The following is an 18,743-nucleotide window of genomic DNA, read 5'->3' as shown; positions in this document are numbered from 1 at the left end:
GCTTTAACTGCACTAGATGGCGAACTTCGTCTTGTTGTTCTCACAGAAATGACCCGCTGTGGCGTGTTTGCTAATCTTGACCACATGCTAGTCAGTCATAACTTCCCCTCCTGTTCTGATCCCAGTAAAAGAACTTGCTGATATTTTTGATCAGAGAGACTTTTTCATGTGGTGAAATGTTTCATGTCGACCTTTTGGCCACTGCTTGCTCTGCACTGCTGTAATTACAGCTTTAGTTCTGGTTCAGGAAAGAATTTGAGGTTTTACTTCATATTTAATTAGCAGCTCCCACACTGTAAACAGTTTATCCGGCTACAGAGGAAAGGTCACTGTTATTTTGTACAAATTAGCTTTATTTAGTACTGTAAAGAATGGTTCCAGCATTGGTTTTGTTTGTTTAATATATATATTCATTTTTTTACACGACTGTAAATGTATAGACCTTTGTTTTCTTTATTATTTCAGTAAAACTGAATAGTCAGATTAGCGGCTAAAAACGCCACCATAAACAACTGCACAAAAATCATCTGAAAATAAAAAATCCCTGATCAACAAGTATATAAAATAATAAAAACAATCATTTTAAAGTAACATGGAAAATAATAATAATAAAAAAACAGTCCTGTAGTCCAGAAGTTCTCTCATCACGATTTTGTACACAAGTTCACTAAAAAAAATTGGGACAAGGGCAAAAAGGAGAACACTTTATTCCTGCCGGCGGCATGCCCCAATTTTATTTGGACCCGTATGATTGTGTTTGGCAAAATCTTTTACCTAGTAACTTTGGTTCCTTGTCCCGCTAAGCCACTGGCTTATCAACATGGAAAAAGTCTGTGCCAATGTATAAACTACAGCCATAAATCATCAAACCATTATACGTATATGCAGAGTTGGACAGAATAGTTTCAGTATACGTATAAAGTATACGTATTCATGACTTTCATGAATATTCTATCATGTATGTAATGGAACATCCTTCCCTGCACTACAGGACATTTACCAGACCAGGGTGGTCAGGAGAGCCCATCACATAATCAAGGACAGCACACACCCCCAAAACCACCTCTTCACTCTTCTGCCATCAGCATTAAGCTTTAGAAGCATTAAGGCCAGAACAACAAGACTGACCAACAGTTTCTACCCACAGGCAGTCAGGCTTGTGAACAAACATGGACTATCACACACACAACCTACCTCATGAGCATTAAACCTCATAATACAATGCACAACTGTATATCCAATGACTGCTGCTATGCATATTTGCACCTTAAAACAACTTAAACAACTTAAAAATGACTTAAAATAACTTAAAATGCTGCTATATTCTTAAACACTGTACAATTTTTCTGCACCTTAAACAACTGCTGCTATGTGCCTTTTTTTTACTACCTTAGTTTACTTTTATTTCCATTTTTACTCATTGTATATAAAAGTTTTTTTTATAGTTTAAGTTTATATTTAAAAAGTTTTTATACTAAGTTTTTTTATTGTGTCAGTTTAATTTTTGTTCTTATGTATAATACTTATATTGACGTTTGGAGGACGAACAACAAAAGAATTTCATTGTACAGTGTAACTGCTGGTTTTTCTGTGCACATGACAATAAAACTCTTGAATTGAATCTCTAATGCCTTGCAGGGCTTAACAGGGAGACGTATTTAAACTTTACTTAGAAAGCATTTTGAAGAAGCACGTGTAAACATCAATCTGTTTCTCAGTGTTAGTGTGAAGAGTTGGAATAATAAAAATAAATATATTTTAAATTATTTATCAAGTAAAATATGCATGAAACAATCTGCATAGATCACGGCTTTATAAGTATTTGAATGTGGGGATATTTATGGTTGAGGCACATTTGTCTGTGAGGGATATTAGTCTTCTGACAACCTAGGACGTCAAACTGAATACAGTCTTTTTAAATTTAATTTGGAACAAAATACAAAAATATAATTTTATATATTCAATGTACAGTATATCCTCAACCCTAACCCTGTATTCCATTCCTGTCCAACCCTGCATATATCTTCACTATTTTAGCATGTAGACGCCAATTACTATACAACATCAACAAAGTAAACATACACATATCATGTTCAAACAAATGCACAGCATTTTTCATAAAAACAGCACTCTGGATGCCAAAAAAAGAAACAACAATCGATAAAGAATCAAAAGAGACGAATCAGGTTCCAGTTCAGACAGGAATGTTTAGCTGAGGGCGCAGGTTTGTCATTTCCTGTACAGGTAACAGCCTCTCGTTCTCTTCAGTACATTGGCCGAGTTTGGGCAAGTTCTGAGCGCAGCATTCGGCCGATTCCTCCTGAACCGGACTGGCGTACGGCTCTTCGGCTTCTCCGCTGCTGCCCAGAGACGTCTGACTGACGTATACCATAATGACGTCGCCCGTGAAGTTCATGACCTGGCCGGTGGAGATGAACGTGGTGTTGTTGTTCCCGGTCACCTGAGCTGCCAGGATACACAAATCAGATTTTGGGGGTTAGTTTTGTTTAGTGGCTTACATTGGCATAGCATTTTCTGTTTTTGGGTGATTTAGATTTTGTGCGGCTACGCCATTGTTTCCGGAGGAGTGAAGCGGCAACGCTTACTGGAATTAATGATCGTTTTCCAACCTTTTGCCAAGCAAAATATTATGAATAATGGAAATGAGTGATAACAATCGGTGACGTACAGCAACCAACTGTAGTGTAGTAATAAATATATTTATTATCCTGGAACTCTGGAGAAACCAGTTTTGCATGTCGTGCCAAAACATCACCATTAGCGCCTACCAGTGTGTCACCAGGAATAAGTTCAGATCAGATCATATTATAATAATTCAGGGAAGTATAAGGTATCCCAGAAAGATAAACATTTTTGTGCAAAACTTGACATTTCAGCTCTTGCATTAGGGTCGGGTAATGCCAAGTCAGGGCTTGTTTAGCAGAAAAATATCTATTTACGGTTAAAAAAAGCTTAACAAAACAGAAAAGCTTCCTTCCGTCGACAGATGTTTGAGCAGTTCCTTAAATGCGGCGGGTTATTTTATTCCACAACCAGCCGGCACCCGATGTCAAGGCAGACTGGCAGTGAATCATGCTTTACACATCTTTTACTCATTAAACCGTGATTTATCACATGCCAGACGTCCGCTGTCCATTCAGCCGCGTCTTGTTTTTTTAGCAGAACTGTTTACTGGAAGATGGTTTACTGGAGTGCCAGCGGAGTGAGTTCTTAAATACTGAAGTGCAGTTATCACTTATCGTGAGAATAATTGATGGATCTATTAACAAGAATATGAGTAATCCCAGTTTCACTTACAGTAACCGTCTGGATTTTTTTTGGTATCAATTCCACTTAAAAACTCTTATGGGAATCGTGTGATCAAGCTTGTGAGATAGAAGGAATGCCCTTCCTGAGCAGATTTTTTGCTAAATTGCCTGAAAATCTCAAATACCGTCCAAACTGTATCTGGATCGTAGTACTGCTCCATTTCTGGAGTGTTTGGGCAGGAAAATTAGCAAACTGTGCTGGACTTGAGGCTAAAACCCTTGACCAATAGAGTAATTATGAAACTGCAGCGGACGTTTGCCCCTGCTGTGCCCTCTCCTGCTTTTTTCAATCATTGGCATTGACATAACTCAGTTAGGAATGTGCCTATAGGCTTCCAAACCCAAAGGGGTCTTAAATAGGAAGATTTCTTTTGTGGAAGACAAGTGCATACTTGGTAACACCAGCAAGGTTTACTAACAGGGTCTAGGTCTTGTCCGTTTGGGGTATTTGGTGAAAAATACAAAGAGGTAGACCTTAATCTCATTAAACTCAAGTGGCAAATGAAAGGCTAAAGGAATTCCAGGCAAGGATTAATACTAATCTGATGTGCACTTTGCACAATTAAATTCTTACCACATGTCAGCGTGTCTGTGTTCTGGTTCTGGATCTCCAGGTCTGCTTCAGCCTCAGGTAAGTCGGTACCATCCCTGGTGACCAGCGAAAGACCTCGATTGTTGCACGAGCTGCTCGTTAACGGTACCGTCGTGGACTCGATACTGCAGCACAGCGGCCCGTTTCTCTCGTACGCACACGGGTCGCTGTGCAAATCCCTGATTTCCGACGTGTCCTTCTTGCCGGCGGCACCGCCAAAGTCCAGATAGAGTTCCTGAGAGCCTTGCAGGCGTTCCGGAAGTCTCTCAGCGCAGCAGTCTCCACACAGAGGAGGCTCGTTTAGGCTCACGCTGCCATCCTGACCCGATCTGGCCTCCGCGTTCTCCTCCAGAATCTCCTCCAGGTTCTCGGCCTGGGAGCAGGAGCAGCAGCCGGCCAGACCCGTGGCCACCAGCTCGCTGCAGTCCTCGTTTTCTCCCACCTCCATCGGCTCCTTCAGGAACAGGCAGCTGCAGGAGAGCGGAGAGCCCATCCCGACAGATCCTTCGGTGGAGCTGCCCGATCCGTCGGGCCGCTCCCGAGCAGGCTCGGGGGAGTCGGCGCCGTCGTCCTTGTCTTGCGTCTTGGTGTCTTGTGATGCGCTGGAGTCGATTTTCGTTTCGCAGCACATGCTCAGGTATTCGGGAGGATTGTTGTCCTTGGGGATAAGGCATGACGTTATCTCGAACTGAGAGTGGTTCTGCATGCCGTTGCTCTGGTAGGGTGGAGCGAGTGTCTCCTACAGAGAGGCAGAAAATTCACCAACTTTCAGCGATACACAGAACACAAATACAAAAAATGATCAGCGTGTTTAATGAACGTTTGCTCACCTGCTGAATTCTGCTGCGTTTGATATTCTGGACGCAGGTTCGCAAATTGACTGTAAAAGAAAAAACAAATCACTTTAAACCAATTCGAATCTAATACAGTGTAAACAAACAAACAAACAAACAAAACCCAGACGTACCCGAGAGCAGGTTCAGCTTGTCCTTATAGCAGGAAAGAATGATCGCAAATATCACGATAATGGTACAGGGTACTGCCACCATGGCCCATGATGTTGAGGGCACTGGGAATACAATAACAGAGGGTTCTTATAATTAAACAGTACTGTATTGACAAGTCAGCTACGTTCCTACAGGGTCTGAATATTTCTCAAACTGAACCTTGGGGGGGTCGAAAGAGGGACCCGGGTTCAATTCTGGCCTCCAGCCTTCAGTTTTTGTGTGCAGGACAGTTGTAGCCCAGCGGTTAAGGTACTGGACTAGTAATCAAAAAGTCACTGGTTAAAGCCCCACCCCTGCCAGGTTGCCACTGCTGGGCCCTCGAGCAAGGCTCTTAACCCTTAGTTGCTTAGACAGTATACTGTCACAGTACTATAAGTTGCTTTAGATGAAAGCGTCTGCTGTGGTTCTTCTGGGGTCTCTCAACTAAAAGAACTGTTTCTTTGAACTGGTTCTGTTCAGGATCCTTAGAACCGTGGTGCTTTTTAAAGAACCGGCCCACGTTTCCACCAGTTTTTAGAAGCCGAGGATCAGCATCAATGGTGGGCGTCAATTGGTGCAGACGCTTTTCATCCAAAGCAACTTACAATCATTACTGAATGGGGCCCAACAGTGGCATCTTGTCCAGCACCTTAACCACTAAGCTACCACTGTCTACTAAGTAAATAGACCCAATGGGGGAGCGTGTACATTAACTGTGAGGATTTGTGCTGCTGTTACAGATGTTCGTTTTTTGCAAAAAGCATTGATCAACCAGCGGTGATAAAAAGACGTCACACTAGCAGCCATTAAATTGCTGTTTAGTTTGTCAGCAGTTGTAGCCTAGTGGTTAAGGTACTGGTCCAGTAATCAGAAGGTTGCCGGTTCAAGCCTCACCACTGCCACGTTGCCACTGTTGGGCCCTTGAATAAGGCCCTTAACCAATTGCTTGGACTGTATACTGTCACAGTACCATAAGTCACCTTGGATAAAAGCATCCTCTAAATGCTGAAAACTTAAATTGTAAACTTTACAGCCATTGTTGCTTTCTCTATCCTCTACAACCTGACACGCCCATGGATAGCACCACCGTTTGCACTAAAACCCTAGTGTTCTTTGGTTCCTCGTTCCACGGGCTATGGATTCCTTCCACCTCCAGGTGTAGCCTGATTAAACAGCTTGCGTGCTGCCCCGCCCATCATATCCGAACCTCATTTTTTCCTAACCTGACCAGAATGACTGGAGCTCAATGACTGACCGAATGCCCGTCGAGTGGCTTACCGAAGGGCGGTCCACACACCACATCAGCCCTGGCACTGCCTGGCTTTTCCAGCATCTTCCCGATGGCTTTGCAGCTGAAAAAAAAAAATGAACGAAACGTATCAGAGCAGAAGCTGTACGATCACTCCTGTTTATCATTTTTATTCCTCTTAACCACAAATATGGCCGTGTAAGGAAGGAGGCCCTTTTTAAGGGAAGTGCTGGAGAAATTAGTCATAACACCACAGTGTGGTAAAAGTGCAGAGGCTTTTGAGATGCCTGTGACCTGAGAAGTCGGGCAGAAAAACAGAACTCGTGAGGAGGAGCTCCGCCACGGAACGTGTGGAGAAATAAATCGAATGTAGAAATAGATATTTAGGATATAGGGTCGTGTGTGTCACTGCAGTCTGTTTTTTGCAAGTGTTTTTATATGAAGCTCATCATATCCAGTTTGACCACAATATTTCAAAGTGATTCTTCAAAAATTGGTGCCTATTTATTTACAAAATCATCTGTGAGAGCAGGTACTGGTACTAGATGTGGATTTCCGATTAATCCAAAATGTTTTTAATAGGTTTAAGGTCAGGGCTTTGTGTTGACCACGGAGTTTTCTCTTTATAGTCCTTGCTTCGTGCACAGACACACAGTCACACCCTAAAAATGTATGGTATGTATTGTGACTTCCTTCGGCAGATATTATGACACACAGCGTACTCACTCTGTCCATTTCTTGCACGGTTCTGCAGAATTAGAATCAGAGAAAAATCCCTCTTTGCACTCCTTGCACGACTGATTACCGCGTTCTGAAATACGGAGCAGAATACAGAAGCATGACTACGGTGTTTTCATACTTTCTTTGTCCTCCAGCGTTTGCAGCCTCATCCTGAAATACTGCGCAGAGTTTTCATGTTTTACTACCATTTTTTCCAGATCGGGGTCGAGGCGGCTCCACTTTCCCAGAAATCACTGGGCGAAATGCAGGAACGCACCCCCGGACGGGACGCCAATCCATCACAGGACCTCAACTGTCCACCCATGTGATGTATATAGCATCTTAAACTGCTCTATAATTATAAGGTATATAACTTGTGGTTTTTTTCACAGAATAAGCACCATCCTGTCACCGAACAGAGGGAAGAAAAGTGTACGCTTTTATGGAAGCATACATTATATATATGACTATATATAAGACTATCATATGTGACTATATTAACTCTCGTAGTTTTGGACGTGATGATGGACGATTATACTGGTCATCAGTTCAGTTTATAGAGCAGGAAATAATGTTGAATTTAGTGTCTTTTTTAATTAGACACTCTACAGAAGTGCAGGATGTATATACATACATCCTCCGACCAGTGCGCAGCCCTTAACGGAACCCTTTTCCACCCATGCACTCTGCACAGGCGCCTCTATCCGCCAATCAGGGTCCTTCCACAGCGTTTGAAGACCCCACCCACATATTCCGGTCATCCCTCCCTGCAGGCACTGCCAATTATGCCCAGCCGACCGGTGGCAACGCCGAGTTTCAAACCGAGGAGTTTAGAATCTCGGCACTGGTGTGCTAGCGGAACATCCCGCTGGGCGCCAGAAGATGGGATTGAATAACGCCGGAGTGTTAATAGATGAATTGATTGATTCACTGATTACTTATTGATAAGTGTGACAAGTGTGACAGCAGCAATTCATTACAAGCATCACACAAAGCACGTCTATGTTGTGCAATAAGAAAGTAAAATTTAAATAAAATAATACATACAGTGTAATGTAAATATAAGATATAAAATTATAAATAATAAGAATATAGATTACATAAAAAGACCAAACAAAATTAAACTACTGCACAATTAAATGACTGCACTAATACACTGAAAACCCTAAAAACACACTTTTTTATTAAAGATTTATTGTTTTATTTGTGTCCAATAAATAATAGGTCACCGATTCACCTAATTCATTCCATCCTGTTTACATTTCTGTACCCAAAAAGAAAGCCAGAATAACCAACATTAAAGGCAGATTAAACTGCATCAGTGTAATTGGGAGCAGTGTAGATCTGGCTGATACGAGCTGTAATTAATGAGTAATTAATGAGCCATTACCGCCTGTGAGTCCTTGGCCTGTGGGGCATTGTGGGATTTTACCACAGACCTCGCAGTAGTCGGTGGTACACTGGAAACCCTCCTTACACTGGCACGGCTCCGACTTGGTGGTGCTGCTGGGAGTGGGACGGAAGAAACCTCTCCCTGCGCATGAAAGAAAGAGTCGTGCGTCACCTACTGAGCTTAACGTTTCAGACGGAAACAGAACGAGCAAGGAAGAATACTCCTGATTTAGTCATATCCATGCTGTTTCTGTTACAGACAGGTCGAGACTGCAGGCAGGCCGGTCTAGCATCCAAACTTTGTGATCATGCAGCCATGTCATGTTCGATATCATGTACGATATCATGCTGGGGTCAGAGCGCAGGGTCAGGGCCTTGATCAAGGGCCCAAAGCTCCACCCACTAGGCTACCACTGTCCTGATGAAATAGTGAAAAGCCCCGGCTTGCACCCGACGTTCCAATTCATCCCAAAAGTGTTTAACTGGGTTGGGATCGAGGCTCGATACTTTCAGAAACTCACTCACTCACTCACTGTCTTAACCGCTTATCCAATCAGGGTCGCGGGAGGGTGCTGGAGCCTATCCCAGCTTTTCAATGGGCGCAAGGCACACAGTAACACCCTGGACGGGGTGCCAGTCCATCGCAGGGCAAGCACACACACACATTCACCTATAGGGCAATTCAGTGTCTCCAATTAACCTGACTGCATGTTTTTGTACTGTGGGAGGAAACCGGAGCTCCCGGTGGAAACCCACACAGACACGCAAACTCCGCACAGAGAGGACCCTGAGGCTCGAACCCCGGACCTACTTCCAGAAACTGCTGTTACAAAATTGTGAGGTATTTTTATTTATTATTATTTATTTTATTGAACTCATTTGTCGGTGTCCCTGACGGAACAGCGTGACTGACCGTCATCACAGAAGTCGTGTTTGTGGCATTTCTCCTCCGTGCTGTACTCCGACTGGTACTCGTCTTTGCCGCACGGCCGGCACTTGGTGTCCGAGGTTTCGGTACAGTACGCGCTCAGGTAGGTTCCTGAAACCAACAGAAAGAAATTCATCCGGTTAGTAAAGCGACCCGGTCACATGATCCGTGCATGATTCCGAAACGGCCGAGCCACCGCGCCACCCCGCGCAAAGCCGAGACTAAACTAAAGCAATAAGCCACGAGAGGCCGTGCATTACTGTGATTTTTTCCCCGTGCTAAAATCATAACAGTAACGCACGGTCTCGAGTGGCTTATTGCTTTTATAAAACGGCGGTCAACATAAAATATAATAAATACAACAATGTTTAATTCATAAATGTATTTATTGTGTATAAACTTACAATAAAGCATTCTTCCGCGACGCAAAATAGTTCGATTAACAGTGTTGCTAGGCAACATGAGGGCGAAAATAACATTAACTTTTTCTTTTCAGTGGCGTATTAATATGGAATGATGTGAGGTGGTCCTAGGTGTGCGTTTATCGGGGATTTTACAACGGCTTCGAACGCGGCTCAGCCAATCAGATTTTAGGACCGGAACTATCCGTTTTATAATGAGGTTTTCCACACAGAAGAACAGAGAAGAACTCTGGGTAGCGTGGGTGTTCTTCTTTCACTCGCGCTTCCCCCTTCAAAAATAAAAACACTACCGCATTTTCATTCTGGGCACTGGCTGAGTTCTTATATATATAAATGGTGCTACCAGCCAGGCCTGGCGCTCAACGGACACGATTGTACTGCTGTCTGGGGTAGAAGAGGAATATGTAGAGCGTAGCGTGACTCTCCATACGTGGTACAGCTCTCCGTGAGCTGCCGTTAAGCAAGCAGGGGGCGGGTGCTAGTGTGCAGCTTTCCTCTGCCAGTAGGGGGGGTGGCGCAAGCAGCAAAGGAATCACAACAGGGAATTGAACATGACCAAATTGGGTGACATGACACGGCACCCATTACGAAGCGTATGGAACAGTGGTCCTGGGTTTGATCTTTGCCCCTGATGCCCTGAGTGGGTGCAGCACAGTAGCATGAGACCTAAGGACCTGGGTTTGATCCTTAGAGCAGCTTTAGAGTGGGTGCTGCACAGTAGCATGGGACCTAATGACCTGGGTTCAATCCTTGCCCTGATCGGTGGCATGGTAGAGCAGCTTTAAAGTGGGTGCAGCACAGTAGTATGGGACCTAAGGACTTGGGTTCGATCCCTAGAGCAGCTTTAGAGTGGGTGTTGCACAGTAGCATGGCACCTAAGGACCTGGGTTTGATCCTTGCCCCAGATCGATGCCTCGCGAATTTTTCTTTCTCACAGAACTGTGTTTCTGATCATGCAGCCACAGAAAAAGTCCTAGACGACCATGACTAACAGATCGTGTATTTCTTTAATCCTACACGTTTACGTAAACTCAAGCTCGCGGTCTGTGTGGGAATCTGTTCAAATGCTCGTCTATTAACGGAACGATATTTACCGGGTTCACATGTTCTGCAGCACTTCTTGAATCTGAGGTACTGGTGTTGGTCACAGGTCGGTTTGGCGTACCTCCTCTGCAACACAAAAACAAAACACAGCATTAAAACCGTAACCAATCTTCGCTGATGCAGGCAGCCTTGTGTACTAGGGTACACCTATTTCTAACACAGCACCATGGGTCCCAAGGACCCGGGTTCGATCCCTGCCCCCGATCCACGCCTGTAAGGAGTTCATTCACACGTCTGCGAGGTCGTGAACTAGAAGAGGAACTACATTTACAGCCATTGACCACTTCCCTGCTGACACCACAAAATCACAGCAGCTTTAAAACCCTCAAATTACCCGAAAAAAAAACGTGCCAAGATCAGCAGAGAGGAGCGTAAACCCATGCGCTTCTCACGGTCGACTTTTCAAACGAGATATAAATGTCATCTCAGCGGGTTCCAGAAGAATGGTTTGGCGTCGCTGATTGGATACACTCCTGTAATAGCTCCTCACAGTTCCTTTTCCATTTCTAGTATGGTCTGCTACCCGGCACCAGCGCATTCACTGCATTTTCAGAGCTCTGAGACACACGACTGTGCACTGATTGGCAAATTTACAGTCAATTTAATCAGACACAAATCCAGTATTTCAGATTTAGACCCGTACACGCCTCCTACGGCCCTCAGTATCGGACTGATGCACCTCTAGTTCTTTGGATGGGTAACGTTTTAGGGTAGAGTAGTTTCTACCTAAAGAGATCCAGTCGTAGCCTAGTGGGTCAGGTACCAAGCAGAAAGCAGAAAGTCGCAGGTTCAAACCCCACTACTACCAGGTTGCCACTGTTGGACCCTTGAGCAAGGCTCTTAACTCTCAATTGCTTAGACTGTAAGTCACTTTGGATAAAAGATGCAGTTTTTAACAGGGCTTATAATCAGTGAGTCTGTATTTCAAATCGAGCCAAACCAGTGATTATAAAGAAAATCCACATAAATAAACATCAAGAAGTCAATATTTTGCCACTTATATATGTATTTTATTTACATTTTAAGGTTTTAGTCACAAAATTAAAGAAAAAACTAAGATAAATTATTTAAGCACAAAATGTCCAGGTCTGTTCAACCATTACGAACATTCAGCTGAAGATTATTTATTAAAAAACTACTACAATTAATAATTTATTTATCTCTAGACTTACTTCACATTATTATGAGCTGGTGTGGCATACTGGTAGGAACCACGTAGCTGGAAATGGCACTGCCATTTTAGTTACATGGGTTCGAATCCCAGGCTGGGTTCACAATGTAATGCAAACCTAGCCATTGGAGGAGGGGGCACATATCCCAAGCCCGGATAAATAGCAATGTAATATGTAAAATGTAATATGGACCCCTCTGCCATCCTTTCGCAGCTATAACAGCCTCCAGTTCTCTGGAAAGGCTTTCGACAGGATCTTGGAGGAAAGCTGAGGCTGTTTTGTCAGAATAGCCTTTGTGTGGTCAGGCACTGATACTGGACGAGAACCTATTTATTTTGGAGGTCTACACTGCGGTTAAGGTCGGCGCTCTGTACAGGAATGTATGTATTTATTGTATTATGTGATTCATTTTTTTGGCTGTATTAGCAACGTGTGTGTTTGAAACACCTAAACTGAACGATTAGGAAGGACGTACAAATACTTTTGGCCATGTATAAAGACAAATCTCAGTGTAGAAAACCACTTTGAGAAGCACAAAGACGTTAAAACGTTCTATGAAGACTCTTAAAACAAAAACAAACCTACAAGATAAGTCCAGATAATAAACCAGTATATTATAGTATAATTGCTGATCAGGTTTCTGTAACGTTAGAACTGTGACACGCCTGATAACGTCATTTCTGCAGCATCATTTGAATATCATATACATCTTTCCTGCTGCACCACGCCGGTACCTCGATACGTTCGGCTTTGGGTCAAAATTAGGTTGTTATTTGGCAAAGGGCATCACTTCATCCCTGCATCATGGACGTCTGATTTCCTGCTGGTGTTCCAGGATAGATTTTTAGATCGATCTCAGATATTTGACTATATAAAAACCAGAGTGGAAATATCCACTGTGGAAATGTTCACGCCCGTCATGTTTAGATCACGCTGGTAAGATAAAAGTGGTCGCTCAGGCGTTAAAGTTGAGCAGAAGCTTGGTTACAACCCAGGGATGCTAAAGAGACGTTGTTGGGCCCTTACAGATAAATTCATTATCCTCAGGGTCAGGGTCAAGGTGGGTCCGGTTTCCCCTGACACACCCCGTACAGGCCACCAATCCACCCCTCGCTGACCATGAAAAGCCGCAGACGAGCACCTCAGTTTTAATGTGTACGTTCATAATACAGTCTGCATACATGATCTGGCACAAGTCTGCTTATTTATCCGGGCTTGGGACCTGCACTGAGAGCGCACTGAGAGTGACAAGTGCACCTCACAATGACTCCTCCCTCAGACACAGCCGATCATAAGAGCTATGAGTTCACGCCAAGCAGAGCCGCAGACGAGCACCTGATTCCTCCACCAGTACCAAGCCCCAAGCAGGCATGGGGGAGAACATGACAAACTCCTCACAGACAGTAACAAAAGACAAGGATTTTTATTATTTGACTACAGGGTGGCATTGTGAGTGTGTGTGCTGCACAGCTCCAGGGTCCCAGAGATATGAGGACTAACCATTTATCAAGGATTTCCTCCAGGTACTCTGGTTTCCTTCAACTGTGAGTGAGTAAGTGATGCCCTGCAGTGGATGGGCACCCTGTCCAGAATGTGTTTTAGTTTTGTGCCCACCATTATGATGCTGGATAGGATGAAAACTTGGGCGGTCCGGGTCAGTGCTCCGGTTTCCAAAGACATACAGTCAGGACAACTGGAGGTACTATAAAGTGTGTGCGTGTGCTTTTTGATGGACTGGCAACCTGTCCGCGGTGTTTTCTGCCTTTCAGCCAATCAATCAGACCCAAAGTAACCCTGAACAGGATAAAGTGGTGGTTAAACAGATAATTAATGAATTAAAACTGACTAACATACGTATAATATACATTTATAAATCAAGAGAACGCGACTCGGTCCGACTGCTTCGGTCAGCATGTTCAGTACTTTTAATATCTGGACTCCAGGAGAATCTGTTCTATTGTCTTTGTGGTTTCAGAGCTGGGATCGAACTGAAGCGTGAGAACAGAGACAGGAAACCAAAAGGAATGTCCAGAATGATTTCTGGTGCCTTTGCATCTAACCAGTGGCGTATACACGAGCAACGTGACATGTTTTTATCGTCTAAATATATAAGAACATGGTCGGAGACGCCCTGAATGAATACACGGTACAACAATGAGCTCGGGTCACGCCCGGAAAATCAGGGTTTGGGAAGAAACATTAAAATACATAAAACAAGAAACAGGTCCACCATAAATAAGAAGCTGCTTGAATAAAGCTACACTGTCCACAGTTGAGCGAGCTTTACATCAACACATGCTGAGTAAGTGTCAAGTCAGAAGCCTTTAGATAGCTTCTTTTTGCCCCCTGAATGGCAATAAACATCAGTCGGGGTATAAAGCGCAGATTTTGAATCAGGTGAGTTTGTTTATGTGTAGCAGCCTCAAAGCCTGTAGGAATGTAAAGCCTGCTTGACTGAGGACAGTGACATCCACGTACAAACAGCTTCTAATCCAAAACTTTTCTGGGGTCAGAGAGCATGGTCAGCCACTGTATTTCACTCCTGGAGACAAGACGTTTAACGCTGCATGGCAGAGCTGGGATTCAAACTCACAACCTTCTAGCTGATAGCAACTCGCAGCTCTGATGATCGGCTGTGTCTGAGAAAGGAGGTGGCCGAACAGCCCAGTCACTGGAAGGTGCACTTGTCACTTGTCCCAAGCCCGGATAAATAAGTAGCGCACTAGACTGGTGATCATAAGGTTGCCGGTTCAAGACCCACCAACACCAAGTTGCCCCTGAGCAAGGCCCTTAACCCTCAATTGCTTGAATTGTATTCAGTCATAATTGTAAGTCACTTTGGATTAAAAATGCCACAAATGTAAATGAGAGGCATCCGGTGTTAATACTGGGGTAGATCAGGTATGTGCCCCCATCACTTCCATCCTCCACCACTCGTCCCTTCCTACTCTAGTACAGTTCTTCACCCTTACCATCCCAACCGCACCCTAAGATCCTCTGGCACGGGTCTTCTAGTGGTTCCCCAGTTTAGACTTTTAGTTCCTAAGTCCCCAAACTCTGGAACGCCATCCACGATCACGTCACGACTGTTCCTCCATCTCTTACTTCAAACTTTCCTCCTTACTGCACATTACTCTTCTTTCTCTGTGTTAGCTCTGCTGTGTTCTTTTATGATGTTTTATGTTGTTCCCTCTAATATTTACTTTGTAAAGTGTCCTTGGGTATGTGAAAGGCGCTTTATATAAATAGAAATTATTATCATTATTATCATTATTATTAAAATAAATCTCAGACTGAATATAGTTCTCAATATTATGAAAATAATATACATTCTTAATTCTTAATGACTGCGGTGTTTGTGAATTTGGTCTGGATACTCTGACACGCCATCATTTGTACGTTTAAAAGACCGCATCATGAGCTCCTACATCTGCTGTGGTGAACCCAACCCGTTTGGGACCTTTTTTAAACCAATCTATTGCACTGGTGCATGCCTGCACACACGTGAACGCAGCTATACAAGTCGAAACAAAACCAGGTCGTCAAAAAATAGGACTATTCTCAAAAAGAACACTTTGCATCTTCTGAGCTCCGAGGTGTCGCTGTCCGTCCGTCGAGGGCAAGTTCAGACCCGCAGGTCTGTAAAGCAACGTTTCACCCTAACACTTTTCCCTCCGAGGCAGGTGAAAGACGGATCCACACGAATGAACAAATTAATATAAGTTAATTTAGCTGAATAAAACCTGAACGTGCCGATCAGAAAAGATTTAAAGTAAATAATATACCAGTATTACGAGCTGTAAGGTTTTGGGGTGGATTTGTAGGTGCAGTGGGATGTGTACGGGCACACAGGTTTATGCAAAGCAGATGGTTTGCACTTCATCAGATAATGAAAACTGGAGGCACCGGTGTTGAAATGAAGAGAAAAACAATCTCATCCAAACAAAAAGCTCTTCACTGCAGGATGGAACGAAACCTAAACACAGTTAGAACAGGAGGACCTTTGTGGCAGGATTCTAGGAACTGTCCTTTTTGAGAGGACTGATGTCCTCACAGTTACAGTTACGAATCCAGACTGAACGTGAAGATACTGACAGAACTGAATCAGAAATATCAGTATCGACACCCCTTCTAATAATTGTTCTTCTAATTCATGTGTCTCAGCCGCAACAGTGCAAACAGGTGTAATAAATAGATCATATAAAGGGAATTATGTGCTCAAACTTTGCAGCAACAGTTTAGGGAAGGTACTTTCCTGTTCCAGCATGACTGGAAGAACCCAGAAACAGCACAGAGCCCTGACCTCAGCCCTACTGAGCAGCTTTGGAGTGAACCAGAACATCGATTGAAACTTTCTTGACCAACATCACTGGCTAATGTTCAAGGAGGGGTGAAACAGCCTTGCTGTTGGGAGGTGTACTGATCAGTGCGCTCTCAGTGCAGGTCCCAAGCCGAGTCTGGTACGCAAACCAGATCCACTATACACAAGAGCAGCCGAAAGAAATTGGCAAATAACAGGCACGGCTGTAAAAAAAAAAAAAAACTCTTTCATTCATTGTGTGGTAAACTGTTAGACTCGTACTCCGTGTACCCTAGAATTTTGGTTTTGGAAAGTGATCCCCAGCCCTCCTACACGATTCCACCGATTCTGTTGTTTGCATCGAACAAACAAGGAACAATTCCAACCATTATGTTTTAAAAAGCCACACGCAGACCCATCGCAAAGGCCACGCCAGGGTTAAACACCCACACGCCAACCCACACGCACTCTCTAATGCCAACCGGAGTCAGTTCCACATGAGAAGTTCCTCTTAGACGCAGACTGACGCCACTATACATAGAAAAGAAAGCAGTCTGTCATTGGAAGCTGGTTCAGGGTTTAAGAAGTCAGAGCAAATTGAGACTGATGATGCCTGGATTCAGTTTAAACTGTGGTGAAGGATCTGGACGCAGCCCAGCACCCAGTGTTTCCAGTAAAACCTTTTTGGTGGGCAGTGTTTTTAATATAAACACTTACATGAAAGATAAACACCCATTTAAAAGTGAGGTTAAAGTGTCAATAAATAAACCAGGCTCTGTAAATAGTAGAAAAACTAATGATGTGGACCACCAACATCCAACCAACTATAGCTTTGTATGAAAAACACTGGGTCTACAGCTACCAATGATGGATGCTGAGGATTGGTATTAATGCAGACCACCAACATCCAACCCAACAGGTTTGGCATCGGTCAGTTTAACTGACCGTACCTTTAAACAGTGATGGTCTACTTTCACCTGTAACAAACTACCACCTTCATCCTACATTATTAACATTTATAATATTATTTATAATATTAAACTGTTCTTTTTATGTTTCTGAACTATTAAACACATTAGCTTGAGTTCTTTTATACGTTTAGAACCCAACCTGTCACTTTAAACTTACTACAAATCTGTCTTAATGGTTAGATGTACTATAATACAAGAACCACAAAATATCAGGTCTGCCATGAAATCGTAGCAGAAGTGCCTGGTTTCGAGTCCTTTCTTTCTGTGGGGGGTTTGCATGTTCTCCCAGTGTCCGTGTGGGTTTCCTCACAAGTCCAAAGACGTGCCATGGATGCGTGTGTGTGTGTGTGTGTGTGTGTGTGTGTGTGTGTGTGTGCGAACTATGTGTGGGGTGTTTCCTACAGTAAATCAGACCCACTCCGACCCTGACCAGGATAAGCAGTGGTAAAACAAACGATGAATGGAACACATCTGACACTGTTCACAGTCAAGCAAGCTTTACATCACCATGTTTTCTTTTAGACAAACTGTATTCCTTAGTCAACAGTTGCTGTGACATTCATGTTCTCAACCATGTGATAATAATATTAATATATAAGCACGATCAGGTTCTTACCTGGATGCATAAAGCAAAAATCAGACACACAATCCAGCCCTGAAATATCCAGCCAGTGGAAAAATGAGCTCTCATGACTGCTGGTGAATAAAAGACGATGAAAAGTCTGAAGCAATTAATCGAAAACGAGAATCAAGTCGATTCTCTTCAGCCTTCTTCTCTTTGTAATCCTGAACCTCAGTGCAATCAATCACAGCACCGATCCACTTCTGCCTGCAGCAACATCTACACCTCACTACTGCACAAGACAGGGGCTGGAAGTGGGCTGGGTGATAGCTACAAGTGGGAGGAGTCCACCACCAAACGCTTTCCTATTGGTCCAATGCAAATATATGCAAATAAATGCAATCGCTTTAAAAACATTGCCCACATGTACACATCTGATTCAGCATGTAATGTAGCGCCAAATGATTCATTTTAGTGAGTCGATTCACTAAGAACACTAAAAAGAGATTTGATTCCTGTTACAAAACACGTGCAACCATTACTGTTAAACACATCAGTAAACATTCATTCATTCATTTATCCTGGTCAGGGTCGCAAACACTGGTCACAAGACGTGTCATTTGGACAATTTAGCTCAGCCAATCCACCTTTTGCATGTTTGTGAGAAGGTGTACGTGTGAAACTCATTACAAACACTGACCAGGGGTGAAGTTTGAACCAAAGTCCTCGGGGCTCATGCTTCTGTGTGGCACCCACTCTACCAGCTGTACCACCACTTTGTTTTTAATCTAAAACGTTGCCCTGACTATTTTGATTCAAATCCTGTATATGATTCAGTATGTAATGTAGCGCCAAGTGATTCATTTTAGTGAGTCGATTCACTAAAAAGAGATTCGATTCCTGCTACAAAACATGTGCAAGCAGAGCTTTTAAACACATCAGTAAACATTCATTCATTCATTTATCATGGTCAGGGTCGCAAACACTGGTCACAAGGCAGGAAACACCCTTGATGG

General features: G+C 43.4%; 2 protein-coding genes across 2 annotated transcripts in view; both read right to left on the bottom strand.

Moving 5' to 3' along the window:
- armc3 (armadillo repeat containing 3) overlaps positions 1 to 9,710 on the bottom strand; it is a 378,416-nt gene extending 368,706 nt beyond the window's left edge. The window contains exon 1 of the mRNA XM_062985812.1: positions 9,601 to 9,710. The gene's annotated coding sequence lies outside the window, so the exon portion shown is untranslated. The remainder of the gene's footprint in view (positions 1 to 9,600) is intronic.
- On the bottom strand, positions 2,195 to 17,856 carry tnfrsf11a (tumor necrosis factor receptor superfamily, member 11a, NFKB activator). Its single transcript, XM_062985816.1, has 10 exons — positions 17,782 to 17,856; positions 10,713 to 10,788; positions 9,182 to 9,307; positions 8,267 to 8,410; positions 6,883 to 6,967; positions 6,186 to 6,259; positions 4,889 to 4,990; positions 4,752 to 4,801; positions 3,904 to 4,660; positions 2,195 to 2,466 (listed from the first exon to the last, which is right to left on the bottom strand). The coding sequence occupies exons 1-10, from the start codon at positions 17,854 to 17,856 to the stop codon at positions 2,195 to 2,197; spliced, it is 1,761 nt and encodes a 586-aa protein (XP_062841886.1).
- Between the last annotated feature and the right edge of the window lie 887 nt (positions 17,857 to 18,743).

Source organism: Trichomycterus rosablanca, chromosome 23, assembly GCF_030014385.1.
Source record: "Trichomycterus rosablanca isolate fTriRos1 chromosome 23, fTriRos1.hap1, whole genome shotgun sequence".
Classification (NCBI taxonomy): Eukaryota; Metazoa; Chordata; class Actinopteri; order Siluriformes; family Trichomycteridae; genus Trichomycterus; species Trichomycterus rosablanca.
Note: the sequence above shows the minus strand (reverse complement) of the source record. Positions and strands in the feature narration are given on the sequence as shown.

What these genes read in the sequence shown, in the direction of transcription:
- tnfrsf11a (XM_062985816.1), bottom strand. Translation starts at nt 17,856, where the DNA reads ATGAGAGCTCATTTTTCCACTGGCTGGATATTTCAGGGCTGGATTGTG. An exon ending in CCGTGCAAGAAATGGACAGA is followed by an intron (nt 6,260 to 6,882) that starts GTGAGTACGCTG and finishes TTTTTTTTTCAG; the next exon opens with CTGCAAAGCCATCGGGAAGA. An exon ending in CACAGACACGCTGACATGTG is followed by an intron (nt 2,467 to 3,903) that starts GTAAGAATTTAA and finishes GTATCCTGGCAG; the next exon opens with CTCAGGTGACCGGGAACAAC.